This window comes from Lacerta agilis, chromosome 2, assembly GCF_009819535.1.
Source record: "Lacerta agilis isolate rLacAgi1 chromosome 2, rLacAgi1.pri, whole genome shotgun sequence".
Classification (NCBI taxonomy): Eukaryota; Metazoa; Chordata; class Lepidosauria; order Squamata; family Lacertidae; genus Lacerta; species Lacerta agilis.
The window spans coordinates 101,514,011-101,533,329 of record NC_046313.1 but is presented as its reverse complement, the minus strand read 5'-3'; the positions used below and the strand labels follow the sequence as shown (position 1 = coordinate 101,533,329).

Here is a 19,319-nt window from a genome sequence, read left to right as displayed (position 1 = left end):
GGTACCCCTCTTTTCTTTTGAAAAAATCCCCTCTATATGCTACCTTTTGGCAGTAAACCAGGTTCCCAGCTTTTCCTTCCACTCTGTTTCCTGCTGTTGATGGGAGACCCTTATGTAGGTGGTTTAAATCCCATCTCGCTTTTGCTGGAAACCCTTGCGTAGATGGCTTAAATCCTTCCTCATGGTTGGGAGACCTTTACTTAGGTGGCTTAAATCCCAACTCACGGCTGGAAAGCCATTACTTAGGTGGCTTAAATCCCCTTTCTGGAATCGGACCCTAGTTCCCCGTTACCTGTGGTCGCTGTGGTAAGTCCAGAATCTACCTTCCTGAAAGTTCCCTCGATTCTGTAGCCCCAGTGCCACGAACCTTTTCTTTTACCTTATCCATTTTTCCTCAGTTTTCCAAATAAAATTTAAAAAAAATGGGGGAGGGGTCTGGGTAGGCTATGTAGCCCCAGCTCTAGTTATATTTTATTTTGGGTCCCGGATCGGGACCTCTCTTATGTTTGGGCAGTCGTTATCCGTTATTTTTAATTTTGGACCTGTATCAGGTCCTCTCTTGTGTTTGGGGAGTAATTTGTTGTTTTACGCTGCACGCGAAAGTATACATGCTTATGAAGTAATTTGTTGTTTTACGCTACATACTGAAGTATTTATATATGCCTAGAAAGTTTACAGTGTATCGGATCGATCACTTTTTATGTTCGGCCAGTGGTTTGTTATTTTCATGACTTTTGCTATATTATTATACAAGTATTTCCTCTTGTGAAAAGATGATTATGGACAAAGTCGGTAGTGTTTATATCTAAGTCTATATCATAACAAATGGTAATGCTTATGTCAGGATAAATGCTTTTGATATCTTTAACCTTTTTTTTTATATAACTAAAACAAAAATAATTTAATTTAAAACAAAAAAAGAAAGATGATATGTCGGAATACGTTTCACGGATCCGCCATGGATTCATATTTATTTGGTTATTTTATGAGGTTTTCGAGATCTACTTTTGGTATAACTGCGCGCAAAAGCGAAAGTGAAAGCATGAATGAATAGTGTGGTTCACTTATGAGATTAATCCGCCTTTATTTTATAGTTCCGGTCATGTTCAAAGTTGTTAATGAGCGTTAAACTTGCTTCCCGCCTTTTTGGAGGGCAGCAACAGTGATTTTATTGGCTAAGGCATTGATGATGATGTCACGTTTGTTCCCTAATAAAAGGCAGAGGCACCCCGCTTAGGCACGTTCGTTCGTTCGTGCATTCTCTCATTTTGTTTTAGTTGGGTTTTAGTTGAAGTCAAGTTTAGTTTAAGGGATTAGGAGTGGGCTGGATGGGTTGGATGGGTTTTTCTTTTAGTTAGAGTTAGATCGCGGAAGATCATTCGGTTTAGCCTTAGTTAGGTTTTCTTTTAGGTTTAGCCTAGGGCTAGAATTGCGGAAGATATTTCGGTTTTAGTTTTATTTAGCTAGCCTCGCGGAAGATCGGGCGCGCAGGGACTTTAAGCTTAGGAGAACTTAGCTTAGGGGACGAGCCTATGCGGGTTCTGCCGAAGCCACTAAAGATACAACCGGTGTCTGTCTTCCTTTGGGGAAATAACGGGAGTAAAAGGTTTAAAGTAAAAATTTTATTTTCATTTAACTGGTCCGTCTATTCAGAGTCAGGGTATATACATTTTCACGAGGCAACTTTTCACTAAGAAGGCAACTAGGAACTCATACACCTTCGGAGTCATCAATTGGCTTACTCAGCTTCCTTCGGATTGTGAGACTTGGCCGGCGACCGTGCTCAAAAGCACGCGGAACGCTGGCCGCTTTCCCCGCAACTGGTACCTCGTGCATGACTATTTCAAGTTGCGCACGAGGAGCTCCAGCACCCAAACCCCGACAGAGGAGGAGGAGGAGGAGGAAGAGTTTGGATTTGATATCCCGCTTTATCACTACCCAAAGGAGTCTCAAAGCGGCTAACATTCTCCTTTCCCTTCCTCCCCCACAACAAACACTCTGTGAGGTGAGTGGGGCTGAGAGACTTCAGAGAAGTGTGACTAGCCCAAGGTCACCCAGCAGCTGCATGTGGAGGAGTGGAGACACGAACCCGGTTCCCCAGATTACAAGTTTACCGCTCTTAACCACTACACGACACTACACGACACGACACTACACTACACTACACTACACTACACTACACTACACTACACTACACTACACTGGCTCTCTGCAAGAGCATAGCTCCTGGCCAGAGAAGCCTACAATCTAAAAGGCTACACAGGATAGTCAACACAGGACAGACAACAGAGGAAGAGGTGATGGAGCAGTAAATGGGGAAATCAATTTATTAATTTATTTCAGTCACACACACACACACACTTCACTTATAGTACAACATTGGAACTAAAAGATTGTGCCAACTATTGGAATTTTGTGTTGCTGTGCTTGTTTTTGTTCTATGATGAAACATTATCTAGACCACTTTTGTTGTGGTTGCAGGCCTAATTTGGGGATGTGGGCAGCTTTGGCCACCCTGGTTAACATTGGAGAGGGGGACTCATCAAAATGGGCTTCAGAAGGAGAGAAGGGATTCTAACGGAACGATCGCCTTAGTAGAAGGTTGAATTCCTCCTGATGTGTATAGCTAATAAGAAGAAGAAGAGTTTGGATTTGATATCCCGCTTTTCACTACCCAAAGGAGTCTCAAAGCGGCTAACATTCTCCTTTCCCTTCCTCCCCCACAACAAACACTCTGTGAGGTGAGTGGGGCTGAGAGACTTCAGAGAAGTGTGACTAGCCCAATGCCAATGAGACAGGAAGTGGTACATCCATTCTGACCTTTGTTTTCATATATGATACCCATTTGTACGTTTTTAATATATTCCACACTTTCCCTAACCATTCACGTTTTGTCAGGAAAGTTGATGCTTTTCAATATTTCTTGAAGTCAGTAAAGTCAATCTTTCAGCTTATCAAATTCAAGATTATCTCCTGTTTACACACTGCTTCTTTCATATAATTTATCTGGCAAACCAGTGGATCTCGGAGTATTTTACAATTCATCATTTCCTCAACTGAATCAAATTTACCACCGTTTTCTAAAAGGTCATCACTCTTGCACAGTATCAACACATATGATTAAATAAGAAACTCCTTTTGTGTTATTACAGTACCATCATTTCTCATTATTATTATTTTTTGTAAATGTTCTATAGCTGTTTTCATGGCAGAAGCACTTTTAGATCCATCACTGATGCCACAGCCACAGCCACAGCCAAGCACATTACTTGACCCCAGTCAACCTTGCTCAAAAACTAGACAAAAAGCAAAAGCCTCATTAAAAGTCTGGCTGCTACATCCAAGACAAGTTTCCTGAAATAAAAAAGGCTCTTTCCCTCTATGGCAGTTATCCTTATTAATGGCTAATACATTACTGCACAAGGCTATAGACTGAAAGCAGAATGCAGATGATGGGGTATCTTTCTTTTCCTTTTCAAAAAAAAATACTGCTAAGTGACAGTATCTCCACTAAGAGCCAACACATTCACTTTTGGGCTTATTAGTTTTAAGCAGCCTGTGAAGTCTTGGTGCCCTTGGCATGGCTTCTAAATTTATTTATTCAAAAACCTATCCATTTCCGTAAATTACTGGATTTGAATACCGAGCCTCGTGTATTATTTGGGTTAAGAGTCCTAATGGGAATCTTGAACTTTTACAGTAATTCTCAGCAATTCTCCTGGCAACACCATCCAGTGGAGACAGTGTCAGTTTCTCAAAGGGCGCTTTCAGATGACTTGAGAAAAGGCACAGCAGTCTGGAAGTCATCTTTGGAACTGTATAGTTCGGGAGAGCTGTTTAATCAAATCTCCAAACAGGTGTTTCACTGATGGACAGCAACCCATCCAGCCACCTGCTGTTTGTTCTTTATGAAGTCAGCCACCAGCAGTACAAGAGTTCCCTTTTTAAAATCTGTGAACACAGTGCAGCACCTAAGAAATTACAATCCTGTTTGACTTAGCAAGGAATTTCATCCAGTTTAGGACCAACAGGTGCCTATATTCAGAAATACGGTCTTTGGCACCATGACACCAGTATAGCTGGTGTTTCTCTTAAATGAAATGGCTACAGCTCAGTGGTGGAGCTCATGTTTTGCATGTGGAAGGTCCCAGGTTCAATCGCTGGCATCTGCATGTAGGACTAAGAAAGGAACTCTTGTCTGAAAGCCTGGAGAACTACTGCCAGTCACTGTAGCCCAGCAGCAGGCAGCATTCAGGTTTGTTGAATCTACCTTTGCTACTTATTAGAAATGTTTCCTATGTTTATGAATTACACCAAGGAATACCTCCATGTGCTCCTGACTGCAGACCTGTTGCCCATTGCAATTACAGTGGTACCTTGACATACGAATATCTCGACATATGAATTTTTCGACTTATGAATGAAAAAGTGCCCGCATGCCTATGAATTTTTCGACATCCGAAGGACATCCGTTGGCAATTTTAGATGGGGTTTACTTGACATACGAATTTTAGATGCGGTTTACTTGACTTACGAATTTTTCTGAATTTTTCGTTTCCAATGCATTCCTATGGGGAAATTGTTTTTTCGACTTATGAATTTTTTGACCTATGAATGTGCATTCGGAACGGATTCAATTCGTAAGTCGAGGTACCACTGCATGTAGATGCTGCATTAGTTAATTCTAAATACTTTTATGGGTTACTCCGAGTCCTCACATCAGCTGTGGTAGTCACAATCAAGGGGAAAGCATTTCTTGCTAATGTAGCTTGTACTATACTTAAAATTTTTCAGACATGCTACATTAGCAAGGATAATGACACCTTCGATTGTATCGTTGTTGTTTGCCACAGCACCCCATTACTGTGATGGGTAGATAATCAAGAGACAAATAATGTCCACGCTCTGACTCCATTCACACATGATAATTTCAGTGACAATTATTTTGCTTTGTGCTCATTCAGATACTACATTATTCAGATATGTTGCTGAAGTCTGTAATTTCAGGCATGGATTTGAATTTGTCTAGTTTGTAATGTTCAGGTGCGCTATGTTTAGAGTGCCATTTACCCCCAAAATAATTTCTTTTGCTTGAAATGCAAATATGAGAAATGTAGAATTAGCAGTCAGGCTGACCTGGCTGCTTTGTACATTCTGTATATATGCGCTGTAGTCTAAACCACTGAGCCTAGGGCTAACCAATCAGAAGGTTGGTGGTTTGAATCCCCGTGACAGGATGAGCTCACATTGCTCGGCCCCAGCTCCTGCCAACCTAGCAATTCGAAAGCATGTTAAAGTGCAAGTAGATAAATAGGTGCCCTGATCTGATGTATATCATAGGGCTCCCCCTACTGGTGGTTTACCCTTATAAGACTCCTTTCAGATGGGCAGGAGTCAGGATATAGTCTGGTTTAACCCAGTGCCTAAGCCAAACCACTCACACCTGTAACCAATAAATTTGTTGCCTATTTTATCCCATTAACCTAAACATTTGTGTCTCTGTGTTTATTATCTAAGGGGCCTGCGGGGCCTGGGGCCTCGCCATACAAGTTCCCATTGGGGTGAGCCACTTAGCTGTGAAGTTCCCAAAGTTGAGTTTAGGTGACGTTCCCTTAGCTGAGTTTGTGTGCAGTTTTAATGCCTCATCTAGAACACCTAAAGCTGTCCGGGGCTATGGCCAGGAGGAACCACATGGCAGGACAATGGATGGTGATGGAATAAACTGCCCGTGTGGAATGTTCTGTTCTAATATCTGCTAGTGAAAAAATTGCCAAGCAGCAGGAAAGCTGAGATTTCTCCTGAAGTCATTATTACATTAAATGTCTTTGGATCCCACTGTGCTAAATCAATGGCATACATGTCTGTGAAAATCCCCCCCCCCCCCCCGGCTGATGAACTGCACAGCCAGGCACAGAGGCAAAAAAGGAAAAGGAGTAACAGCTTAGTTATGAGCAGCACAACTCTAAATAATGAGCTTAAAATGAGCTAAGTCATTGCCTTCTTCACATGAGGCCACATTCCCAAAACAAATGCCCTATATTCACAGCAGTTAGAGACTAGGGCATTGCCCATCTGATACACTGGGAAGTCTAATACATCGACCCAATTCCCGCTGCTTTCCCTATCTACCAATAACATATAATATATACAATATTCTCCCAGAGGCATATGCTGACAGCTGCAGTCTGCAAAATGCCTGTCAGTTGGAGGAAAACTTTCTCATCTTTTTGCACCAGATGCAGGAGGCGAGATACTTGGATTTCAAAGGGAACACGTTTAACTGATATCTTTCCAAGACTCCACCGCAGTTACTTAATGGTAGGAAGATAATTAACCATCACTGTGATCCCAATCGAACAGCAGTGTTTATTGGCAACCAAATATGTACAGATGAACCGGTGTAGATGGAAGAAGCAATATGTTGAACATGGCTGATGCAACGTTCTGCTGAAATGTGGCTTGTTAATACGGCAGGTGCCAAGTGTTCTACTATATGAAAACCTATTATTTCACAATGCCTTATAGGAACATAGCTAAGTTTTCAAGCAATACTAACATATTTTAATGTTTTTAAATGATTGGCAGGTAGTTTTTTACACACACACACACACACACACACACGTGTACACCTGTCCAAAGCAGTTTTTCCAATATAGTAGCCAGTGTTTCAATTATACTTCAATATGAATTTAATATTTAAATCCCAGCCTGCCGACAGACTTCCTGGACTACCTTATGTAACTCATTAGCTCATGGCTGCACTTTCTCCTTCAGTAAAAAAAGAAATGAGTTCCATGTTATTCATTTTCTAGTCATGCCATACTAGAATTCATACTCCTATTCTGCATCTGAATTTGCCACTGTTGGCGCATTTAAAGTGCCTCTAGGCTGTCACTATTTTGTGGGAGGGATTCAAGAGCATACCATATATTTAGGTTTGGGCCATTAAAGTGGACTAATAATAGTATTAGCCACCTCAGGCGCCACTCCCATATTCACCTAAGTGAATAAAGGCATTTGGGGTAGCATTAGTGTGGGGAAAATGAGCTGGCTCCATAGGGAAAGAGCCTTCATTTTCAGAAGTGAATGCTCTAACCATGGGAAGGATAGGTGCACAATTTCTGGGGTTCACAGGGGAGATAGTAATCTGACTGAAAATAACACAGCTAAGCAGAGGGGTAGATTTGGCAACATGCCTGAAGTGCACCAAACCCTTCCAAGACAATAATAAATCTATCCCCACAATAAGTCACCCCCAAACAGTCACGCTTTTATGGGCCAAAAGTCATTTACTAGAGACGTGGATAACTAGTGTGTCATTCACAACAAGTGGAGAGCCAGGATCACACAGTGGTTAGAGCAGCACAGTAGAACCTGTGTTCAAATTCTTGCTCAGCCTTGAGGCTTACTGGGTGACCTTTTGCCAAGTCCCTATCTGATACGGTTGTTTTGAGGATAAAAGTGTGTTCCTTGGAGGAAGGATGGGATAAAGATGAAATTAATACAATAAATCACTGCATCTCCTATGGTGATAGCGGCTGGTTCATGATCACCCAGGTAAAACCATAGCACCTGGAAAGGTCCCCCGTAGCAGATGCAGATGCAATTATCAGTCTGACCCCACACTCTGGAGGGAATAGAAATATCCCAAGTACTTACTTGACTTTGAAAAGCTTCCGAAGCCATCCAAAATAGATTTCAGAGTTTCTTCAAACTTATCTAAGGAAAAGTGCAGCTGCAAAATAAATAGTTTTGTGAAAGACTTAATATTTATTCATTTCCCTCATAGTGTTTTCAATATAGTCAGTGTTTCCAGCTGAATCAAAAAGCATTCAAACCAAAGGTTCAATTATATTTTATCATAGTGCATGACAAAAGGCAAATGCTATATTAATTAGAAAATAGGAGAAACGCACTGAAACATTTCCCACCCCTTCTTCCAGCTTATAATTTGGATTCACTTACCCTTTGAAGACTCTCTTTAGTGTTCAAAATAAAGGTGTTTAAAAGCTCGCTGAATGGGAGATACAAAAAAAAACGAACACAAAATTTGTATGCAAATTAGTCAAATGCAAATCCAGGGGAAAGCCAAGATAATCTCATGAGACAGCATGCACCACATAGTAAAATGTAGATTTAACACATTTTAATTCCTCATTTAAGTATTTATCTCCATGGAACTTTCACCTCTATAGTCAAGTAAATTCCATTAGCAAGAATCCCCAGTGAACTTGTTTTTCTGAAATGCTGACAGATGGCAAGTGCTAAATCAGGGGTTCTAGTAATTGTAGGAGAGCTTGTTTCAACAAGTCAGTTTTACCTGCTAAAATCTGATGATGGGGGAAAAGAAAATTGGGCGGGGGGAGGACATGGTAGGTTTGTGGAAGATGAAACATTTGAAAATGGTGCCAGTTACCCAAAGAAGTGAAGGAATAACAAATGAAAAATGAACTGGAGAAAGTGTTTGGGAGGTATTCCTTCTAGGTACCGTATTTTCCGGCGTATAAGACGACTGGGCGTATAAGACGGCCCCCAACTTTTCCAGTTAAAATATAGAGTTTGAGATATACTCAACTGCAGATTCTCCACCCGGCGTATAAGGCGACCCCCGACTTTTGAGAAGATTTTCCTGGATTAAAAAGTAGTCTTATACGCCAGAATATACAGTAGGTGAAAAATGCAGAGGAAAAGACTGAGATTGTGGCTTGGGAGCCCTTACCTGGGTGAAAGAAGGACACCCATATTTCATGAAACTGTGACAGATATAGTTACAAATGAAAACCCAGGGGGAGGGGGTGTTTCTAAGAAAGGTTGTACCATCTTGACAGTGTAAAGTATGAGAAAGTCGGGCACTGGTTTATGCATTGTTGTATGTATCATTTTACATCTGTGTGCACTGGCTAATAAAAAGCCACAAAGTACCAGTTGCAGTTCCTGTAACACAGGTCACACACGTTCAGAATTTGTGGAGACTCAGGGGCATCCTAGATCATTTTGCTGCAGGAGCCAAAGGACAAGGTGGTGCCCCCTAAACTTTCCACATACAGAATCTGACCATCTGGCATCTGCCCTTACTGTTTTTTTTTTTTTAAACAGAATTTATTAGCGTTTTCATAATATAACACAAACCCAAACCCACACCTACAAATACAAAAACAAATACAAATACACATAATGCCAGGATTCTTCTTCTTGTTTGTATACCTTACATAAAAAAAATAATTTCTAGTTCTGAATCATCTGCCCTTACTTCAGCCTTGGCAATAAGACAACATCCTCCACTTAACCTCAGGGCAGCAGGCTAGCATAGGAGGCTCAAAGCAGGCTATGGTAGGAGGGCTAAGGGAGAATTGTGGGGAGCTGCTACATTCACTAAACATGTGAGAAATCAGGAACACTCCACAGAGAATCCAGTGAGGAAGAAAGATTCCTGCACAGCTCAACAAAGGAACAAAGCTAAAATGGCAAGATTCTTTCCACCAAATGTATTTTATTTTAGAAGGCCTGCTGGATGGCCAGATGAGAAACCACTGCTCTCTCATTATTGGTATTGCCGCAAAACTTACTACAGAAGTAGAAGAAATCCAGGTATGCCCCTGTTTAAAATAATAATAATAATAATAAATTTTGTTCCTCAAGCTGTTTTTTAAAATGATTTATCATCAACATCATCATCATTATTAGTTTTTGAGTAATTATGGAACCACAGAGACAAGTAAGCAATAACAAAAAAATCAGTATTATAGCCAATATGCCCTAATTTGTGCTCACAGGCACAACAGTTATTGAAATATTTTCCATTTGCTCCTAGTCTTGGGGAAAATTGATGAATGGCAAAGATGAACCATATTCACGAAAGGGCCTGCTTTCAACAAAGAAAACCGAAACCAAAGAAATCTACTGAGGCCATGGGAGGTGTCACTGCAAATTAATGGCTTTGTGCTGACATACTGGAGCTGATGCAAGTGTGATTCCAGGGTCTGCCTACAGAAGTTTTTACAATCCACCCTGTCTCCAGCATGCTTTCACAGTGCTCGCTTGCTCTGGAAGACAGAATCTAAATTGTGCAGAATATTTCATGGCTAGAAACTCACATATGTGCTCCAAGCTGAGACCAATAATCTTTTGAGACAACTACAACAATGGGCCTGGTGTGTGGCTTAGAATAACTCTTTGCAGAGCCTCACAATGGGATAGGAATTTTGAAGACTATATCAATAAAGGTAAGACGTGAGGAAGGAACTGTACCTATGCAACCCACATAGAATATCGGCCCTGTTACTTCCCAAGGTACCAGCCAAACTAGAGAAGATGGTTCGATGTGGGGTTATAGAACCAACTATGGAACTCACTGACTGGTGCACGCCAGTGGTGCCAGTTCCGAAAAAGGATAATACCTACATATGTGTGGGGACTTGAAACAGCTGGATAAAACCGTAAAAAATAGAAAACTACATTCCCAATCCCAAAGAAGGGCAGTGCCAAAGAATGCTCCAACTACCGCACAATTACACTCATTTCACACGCTAGCGAGGTTATGCTTAAAATTCTACAAGGCAGGCTTAAGCAGTATGTGGACCGAGAACTCCCAGAAGTGCAAGCTGGATTTCGAAGGGGCAGAGGAACCAGAGACCAAATTGCAAACATGCGCTGGATTATGGAGAAAGCTAGAGAGTTCCAGAAAAACATTTACTTCTGCTTCATTGACTACGCAAAAGCATTTGACTGTGTCAACCACAGCAAACTAACATGAGTTTGGCCAAACTGCGAGAGGCAGTGAAGGATAGGCGTGCCCTGGTCCATGGGGTCACGAAGAGTCGGACACGACTCAACGACTGAACAACAACAACAACAACATTCTTCCCACCACTGATGACATCATTCCTCAGCTAGCAGGTGTTAGAAGTGACGGATAGTTTACTCATGACCCCAGGGTAAAATAACAAAAAACAGACTGTTAACGGGTGTTCATATGATTTGTTCTTTAACTCACTCCTTTGTTTCAGGATAGTTTATAACTCAAAGGAGGGGAACTGTGATACTGAACAGACAGGCATTGCCTTATTGGTATGGCATGAAAAGTGAAACTAGAGCCAAGACTAAAGGACTCACAAGGTATACGAAAGGTCTGCATTCATGAGTTTGTTAGGTCTGCTGTATAGTCACTTTTAGACAATAAAAGAGTTAGTGTTAATCCACTGCAGTCTCCGGCATTCATTAAACAAGGAAAGGGAGATCTTGCCAGTGGCAGCAACGCTGTCATGCTTTTCATTGTCCTTTTTAAAATAAAGCTTAAAGGTATGTTCTCTTTCAAGAATTGTACAGCAGAAGAGGCAAAAGCATAGACAAGAATTAAAACATTTACAACACTTAGAATATAGGAAATGAAGCTATGTTTGTCACAAAGAAAACATCACAAAGGGAAAACACTAGCCTGTTTAGCATTGTGGGGAACCCAGTCTTAGAATGTCTCAAAACAAAGGAAGCTTCTGATCACCTATGATTGCGTGGGCACACAGAAATTACAGAGGAGAAAGTCCTGCTTAATATTTCAACTGACAGGAATACAATGCAACAAAATTACTACTATATATTGACCTTTTACGAGAAGGGTGCAATTATTACTATGGTCTGTTTTGGGAAATGAGCTTTCTCAATGCATCATATCCAACTCCTCTTCACCTGTGGAAGTCTTCCATGTGGGGTTGGGTGGGGTGGGAGGCAACATGTCATCAAGAGGTTCAACAAGAAGTCATGTTACTGACACCATGGATAGGTGTCATGTAAAGATATCAAATTACCGTATTTTTCATTCCATAGGACGCACCAGACCATAGGGCGCACCTCATTTTTAGAGGAGGAAACAAGGGGGAAAAATATTTTTCTAGTTTTCCACCTCTAAAAGCCCTGTTTTTTTGAGGATCAGCTAAAAGTTTTGCAGCTTTTTTTGGCAAAGGGAAAAGCCCTGGTTTGTTTGTTTTTGGCTTTTTTTGAGGAACAGCTAAAAGTTTTGCAGCTTTTTTGCAAAGGGAAAAGCCCTGTTTTTTGAGGATCAGCTAAAGGTTTTGCAGCTTTTTTGCAAAGGAGGAAAAGCAAAGCTCCTTTTGCAAAGGGGAAAAAGCAAAGAGGAAAAGCCCCGTTTTTTATGGGATTCAACTCACATTTCTGAAAAATCTTAAGGAAAGGGAGCCATTTCTACAGTTTCCAGACAGATAATCTAATCAGCCAGTCACAACCTCCCTCTGCAGCACATTCAATAGTGGAGGCGTAGGCAAGGGGGTGGGGCAAAGGGAGCCGGGACTCTTATCTCTCTCCCAATCTCTTGCTGATCAGCTGCTGAGCAGGGTCCTTTCAACACCCCCTTTTCTCTTCGTAAGAAAAAAAGCACGATCTGCTTTTGGCCCCTGGGCAATTCGACTCCAGGGACCACCATTCGCTCCACAAGACACACCGTTATTTCTCCTTACTATTTAGGAGGGGGAAAGTGTGTCTTATGGAGTGAAAAATACGGTAGATTAGAGCTAACTTGGCAGGCTCTGCATTGTTTTGCCTTGCAGTTCTCTCCCCTTCTAGCAGAAAGTAGCCTAACCTACAAAGACAAGGGAAACAGAATTACAAAACTGGCCTAATGGCTTAAATCATTCCTCTTCTTCTTCTTCTTCTTCTTCTTCTTCTTCTTCTTATAATTATTATTATTATTATTAACCTACCATTCACCCCAAGGTCTCAGGGCAGGTTACAGTATTAAAGCAACTTATAACCATAAAAATAAGGGGGCCTTAATAACATACACCTCAAATGTCAAAAGCCAGGGTAGAAGTGTGTCCTCAGCAGCATATGACAAGCCGTATAATGAAGGGGCCCGGAGTATAGCAGCCAACTCCTAGGGGCCAAGGGGCTTCAGCTCCCCCGATAAAATGTTTGGGGGAGTGCCCTCCCCAATGTTTATGGGCATTGCCATTCAAATGGTGTGCGTGCACCACATCATGTGGTTGCTTATGTGGGACAGGGCTTACCTGCCTGCCCCCCCAATATTTTTATTCAAGAATATAGTTCTTAACCTGCGGTCTGAGGACCAGCAATGGTCCTTGATGCAGTTTCATACAGCCCTCAAGAACTTCAGTGAAAATAACAGAGGAAAAAGCTGGAGGTTTCTTTGACGTTTCCAGATGCAGGAACTTACTTTGCAAACTATAAACTGAAAAGCTGCTTGCCTTTTCAGTACCTCAGACTGCTGCAGTGGAAAATTTCTCCACCAAACCCACAGAAAGCTTTTTTGGATTGTGTTCCTAGAGGACAAGCACTCCAATTTATTTTAATTTAGAAGCACTTTTTGGCAACTTCCCAATAGCCGCCGTAAGGAACAAAGTTGTGGCAATTTGTGAAGAACAAGCAAAACAGAACCGTGATACTCAACACAACCAAGTTTCTTCTATTTTAACTGAACTCTAGATAAACTCATACCATATAATGAACTTGTCAATAAACTAGGACGAAAATTAAATTTGGAAATTAGAAGGCAAAAGGTTTGAAATCCCAAGATAAAAACAATGTTGTAAAAAACAACAGCATTCGATTTTACACAAAACCATCAAAACAAACTTGCAGATCTATAATAATTTTACGCTGCATATTATTTTTGTGTAGGGGCTGTATCCATTTGAATACAGAATTCTTGTAGAGGAGAGAGGTGTGTTATTCTTAGATTAATAACTTGCAGAATACAGGATGTCCATAAACATTTGATAAACTTTATTAACTATTTACAAGATGAGGAGCTTCTGTTATAGAAAGGCATAGCTTTTGTTGTTGTTGTTTAGTCGTATAGTCATGTCTGACTCTTTGTGGCCCCATGGACCAGAGCACGCCAGGCACGCCTATCTTTCACTGCCTCCCGCAGTTTGGCCAGACTCATGCTAGTCGCTTCGAGAACACTGTCCAACCATCTCGTCCTCTGTCGTCCCCTTCTCCTTGTGCCCTCCATCTTTCCCAACATCAAGGTCTTCTCCAGGGCGTCTTCTCTTGTCATGAGGTGGCCAAAGTATTGGTGCCTCAACTTCAAGATCTGTCCTTCCAGTGAGCACTCAGGTCAGATTTCCTTCAGAATGGATAGGTTTGATCTTCTTGCAGTCCATGGGACTCCCAAAAGTCTCCTCCAGCACCATAACTCAAAAGCATCAATTCTTCGGCGATCAGCCTTCTTTATGGTCCAGCTCTCACTTCCATACATCACTAGTGGGAAAACCATAGCTTTAACTATACGGACCTTTGTCGGCAAGGTGATGTCTCTCCTTTTTAAGATGCTGTCTAGGTTTGTCATTGCTTTCCTCCCAAGAAGCAGGCGTCTTTTAATTTCGTGACTGCTGTCACCATCTGCAGTGATCATGGAGCCCAAGAAAGTAAAATCTCTCACTGCCTCCATTTCTTCCCCTTCTATTTGCCAGGAGGTGATGGGACAAGATCAGTAACTGAAGTGGGGGGAAACGTGGAAGGTGGGAGGTGGAGTGATAATGAACAAGACAAATAACTTCAGATAGCAGGAATGGTGGATGAGAATTGCCCATGTGAAATCCAATCAAAAGTGGTCAAGCATATCTTAGAACTTGCCATATGTAGGGGAAAAATAATGGCTCTTGCATTATATGTGGGCTCAGAAAAACCAAAAGGGAACCCTACATTGAGAGGACAAAGCTCAAAGGCAACAATTCTCTACAGATGTAGATGATAATGATAAGGGATGATGCTTTGGGTAAGGGGATTATGACAGAACAAGAAGAAATTGCATAAGGTTTTTTAAAACAATAAATCTGCATTTAGAATTTTCTCTAAATGTTTATAAAATCAGATGGTTGTCAATCTTGCTTTTAATTTGCTTGTGGATAATGTTTCTTAATAGATTTTCAATGGTTGTCTTATCAAGTTTTTCAATGTATTTTGTCAGAGGAGAGATAATCATTTGAGCAACTACAATTGCCTAAAGTCTTTCCATCAAAATATAGCTTTCCTACAAGAACACACAAACACTTTTTTCATAATCTCGCATCTTTCCCCCCCCAAACTGGAATTATTCATCACTTGCTGAAGGGGGGAAAAACTTCTGTGGTTTTTCTTAGGTTCCATCCTAATCCTCTCTTACTAACAAAGCGTGTATTAAAGAATGCCACAGGGAGGCTGTAATATCAGCAGAACACACAGTTCTAAAATGCTTGTTTATATGATAAAGGTATAGATTTTAAAAATACATACATTCCCTCAAAACATACCAATCATTCTAATGATGTCCTACTTTTAATCAAAATGTAAAGACTGGTGTAGCAGTGCTTTTGTTCAGCCATAAGGCCTTTCTCTGCATTTTTTTTGTTAGAAAATTCCTTCCCACCCCCGAAATTCACTCAAATGGAACTTGACAAGACAGACTCCTCTCCTCCTGACAAAGAGCAGATGGAAAGTTAATGCCTATTAGGCTAAGGCAAACATTGTACACTTTCATTTCTCCCTTGAGAGGATCTGCTATATAACAGCCAATTCCCTGTTCAGACTAATATACATTTGTGTTTGGATGGTGCTGTGCAGGACATACAATAGAACTATAGAGTTGAAAGGGACCACAAGGATCATCTAGTCCAACTCCCTGCGATGCAGGAATATTTTGCCTAATGTGGGGCTCAAACCCATGACCCTGAGATTAAGATCACTATACAGTCGTACTTTGGAAGTCGAATGGAATCCGTTCCGGAAGTCCATTCAACTTCCAAAATGTTCGAAAACAAACTTGCAGCTTCTGATTGGCTGCAGGAAGCTCCTGTAGCCAATCAGAAACCATGGAAGCCACATTGGACCCTCAGGTTCCAAAAGAACATTTGCAAACTGGAACAATCACTTCTGTGTTTGCGGCATTCAGGAGCCAAAACATCTAAGTTCCAGGGCATTGTAGACTGTACTCTGGAAATGACCGTCCTTAGCACCCTTCCACCTCCAGAGTTTGAGGTTGTATCCCTCTGAATGCCAGTTGCTTAGAATCTTACAGGCTTCCCATAGACATCTGGTTGGCCACTGTGAGAACAAGATGCTGGACCAGATGGGTCACACGCCTGATCCAGAAGGCTCTTCTTCTTATGTTCTCATTGTTTTAGGGCATGTCCACGATATATATATATATTTCCAGAGGAACTGGATGTACTGAATGGCTCCATCTAATCCTCAAAAGTCACGTGGCAACTTAAGACAGATCCCTGCTAGCCCATGTAGCAGATGATGACACCAATGGCTATCGAAGTATACACACACACACACACACACACACACACACACTTATAGGGCTCGTTGTAGCCAGGGGATCAAATTCTCTACCAGCACAAACACAGAAAGCAGTAGCCTACACAGCACAATCTTTATGCTTTATGTACGGAGGGAAAGCCAAACCCATATTGAAAAAGGAGAGCTTTCCCACTGAGAATGCTTTCAGGCAACCTGTTTATTCAGTACTCATCCTGATTTGGGTAGGCTTGATGACACTGATTATTTAGGAAGCATTCACCCCAATTTGTTTGTTGGGGAGGCTAGATGATGTTGCATCGAGCAAGTGATATCCCACAATTTTCAGTGCATTTTCCCGTCACTTGTTGCAAGAAGTCCAGTCTTTCAGGGAAGTGGGTTTGCTGCACAAGACCTCTCAATCAACTGCAACTGTGCAACCTGAATTTGCCAGTATGTTACTGGATCCCATCCAAAAATAGTAGTAATTTGGAAGCACCAATTCAGGCAACAGGAAAGAGAAGAGAGCTGCTGTATCCAGGGGTGGCACCCTTAGAAGGCCTTCCGCTGGTCCCGCCCCTGGGCATCCGCCAGATGCAGTGACTGGCTCTTGAGCCACATCATGACCACTCCTGGCTTTCTGTCTGCACTATGCTGGGTGCACAATGTGATCTGCTGCGGAGAGGGTGGTGAAGTTGCATTAACAGTAGAGGAGCTGTCAGTGTGGGAGTAAGACCTCTCTACTAAACAGTTTCTTAGCCAAGCTGCAATGATATTTATGGGGGGTGGAAACCTTGTGGGACTTATATACAATTGTATTCAACAGAAGGGAGAGTCAACTGATTTCACAGCTGTTTGCATACTTATCGTGTTTTTCCTTGATCTTTTTCTTATTCTCTTCAAATTGCTCCAAGACACCTTTGAATCTTCCAGATGGAAAATTAAATGGTCCCTTTTCCTTTCCATCCCCTCCAAAGAGCTGTGGTTTAGACTGGTATTTGGCAAAAATACTGGGCTCGTTCTGTTTTTGAGAGAAAGAGAGACAACATGTGCTAATATTTGACATGCATAAACAAAAAGACAGATAAAGCATCACCCAGGCTATAGCAACTACACTTTCACTAGGAAACACACAGCCTCTTTTTCAGAGAAGTACATTTGTTTCAAAAAGGTTTACTCCACTGTTCAGTCAGAAAGATTTCATAGCAGCTAACACATGGTATGTTAAGATACAATTCAGAAAAAAAGGAAAAGAAAGGAAAGGAAAGCAAGGGGTATAGTTTTGTGATGCAAAACATTTTCAACTCAATCCCTTGGAATTTCCAGGCAGCACTACTTTGAGTAAAGCATCCATCTTTCTTTCTTTCTTTCTTTCTTCCTTCCTTCCTTCCTTCCTTCCTTCCTTCCTTCCTTCCTTCCTTCCTTCCTTCCTCTTTCTAAACCACCAATTCATTTTTAAAAAGCATGTACTGTACATGAGAGGAGAGTGCTGTTGCTCTCAGCTTGTGGGTTGGCCATATGCTTCTAGCTGGCCACTGTGAGAACAGGATACTGTAATGGACTAGATGAGCCATTGGTCTGATCCAGCCGACTCTTCTTATGTTCTTATGAGTTGTTGGCATTTCAGGAAGAAAAGGCCTGCTTTTAATCCACCAAACCACTGTAGAAGAAAATGGAAACCTCACTCCCTTGATCTTCAATTTAAGCAGAAAGCCTATCATGCTGGATTACTCTCTTTCATCTTCAAAAATGTAGGAAAATCCATTTACAAAGTGCAGATGGGGCAAAAAGTATCAGGACAACAGAAAGGACCACATTGTACTTTTGAGTCTTGAACATTAGGGGCTCATCCATACTTCTGCTTGTCCTGTACCTAGAAAGCACAGCTCTGGGCAATTTTCCACTTGCCCCACTGTTGTCCCAGGGAAAACGTGGACCAAACTGGACCAAACGTCAATCTGCAGAAACCTCACTGATGTTTACTCCAATTCAGCACTAAAGAGCAGCTTTTCCCCGGGGAAAGAGTTGAGACAAGTGGAAGTTTGGATGAGCTCTAGATCTCTTTTTGTTTTGACCCTTGAGGATGTACCCTGATTTAAGCATGATTTCAGTGAAAAATGACGAATGAGTTGTAAACGGCACACTATTCAGAACAGCACAAAAAATGGCTACACAGATCACTTCCAACTAATTGGTTTGGCTGGAGACACCTGGCCTTCCTCCCAATGGAGCTCATATTTGCATGTGATTCCCCATCAACTTAAGGTTATGGTTACAGAAGTCAACTTCTTTGTGTAGAAGTAGCCTCTAGCCGTTATCAGAGAAGCAACCATTTTGTAGCATTGCACACCTCCCCAATCTCTGAGCTGTGTGAAATTCCAGGGATTCCAGGCGCTCACCTAGGGTTTAGGAATGAGGCATAGCTGAGACTGTCTGTGGTGTCTTTATGATATATGGTTTATTTACACATATTTACAACCTGAGTCTATGATGGAGAGGTTCACAGCATTACCACCCTAAAATTGTCTTGTTTCTCTCATAGCTATAGCCTTGGATTAAAAAAGAAATTGAACATTGTTCTGCCTCTCTCCAGCTCACTTCTTTTTCATCTAGTTCACATTACTGTAATAACTCTGCCTTTTCCTTCTAACTAACTACAAGTTGAGGGAGGGGCCCCACGCATTTGCTAACTCACACAGAGCCCTTTTCCTTTGTTCTCTTAATGGCCCATCACCCAGGTGATCACCTCATCAAGAACTTAGCCTGTCTTATATTTCAACACTTTCTGGATCCAGGGATTAGAAGGGTCTCTGTTGTTGTTGTTCAGTCGTTCAGTCGTGTCCGACTCTTCGTGACCCCATGGACCAGAGCACGCCAGGCACGCCTATCATTCACTGCCTCCCGCAGTTTGGCCAAACTCATGTTAGTAGCTTCGAGAATACTGTCCAACCATCTCATCCTTTGTCGTCCCCTTCTCCTTGTGCCCTCCATCTTTCCCAACATCAGGGTCTTTTCCAGGGAGTCTTCTCTTCTCATGAGGTGGCCAAAGTACTGGAGCCTCAACT

The 19,319-nt window shown here is 41.7% G+C and overlaps 1 protein-coding gene across 3 annotated transcripts in view; it reads right to left on the bottom strand.

Annotated features, from left to right (window-relative positions):
* IHO1 (interactor of HORMAD1 1) overlaps positions 1 to 19,319 on the bottom strand; it is a 48,130-nt gene that overhangs the window by 11,161 nt on the left and 17,650 nt on the right. For all 3 annotated transcript variants that reach the window (XM_033141399.1, XM_033141398.1, XM_033141401.1), the window contains 3 exons: positions 17,118 to 17,275; positions 7,966 to 8,014; positions 7,660 to 7,735 (listed from right to left, as the gene is read on the bottom strand). In XM_033141399.1, coding sequence (XP_032997290.1) covers positions 7,660 to 7,735; positions 7,966 to 8,014; positions 17,118 to 17,275 — 283 coding nt within the window. The remainder of the gene's footprint in view (positions 1 to 7,659; positions 7,736 to 7,965; positions 8,015 to 17,117; positions 17,276 to 19,319) is intronic.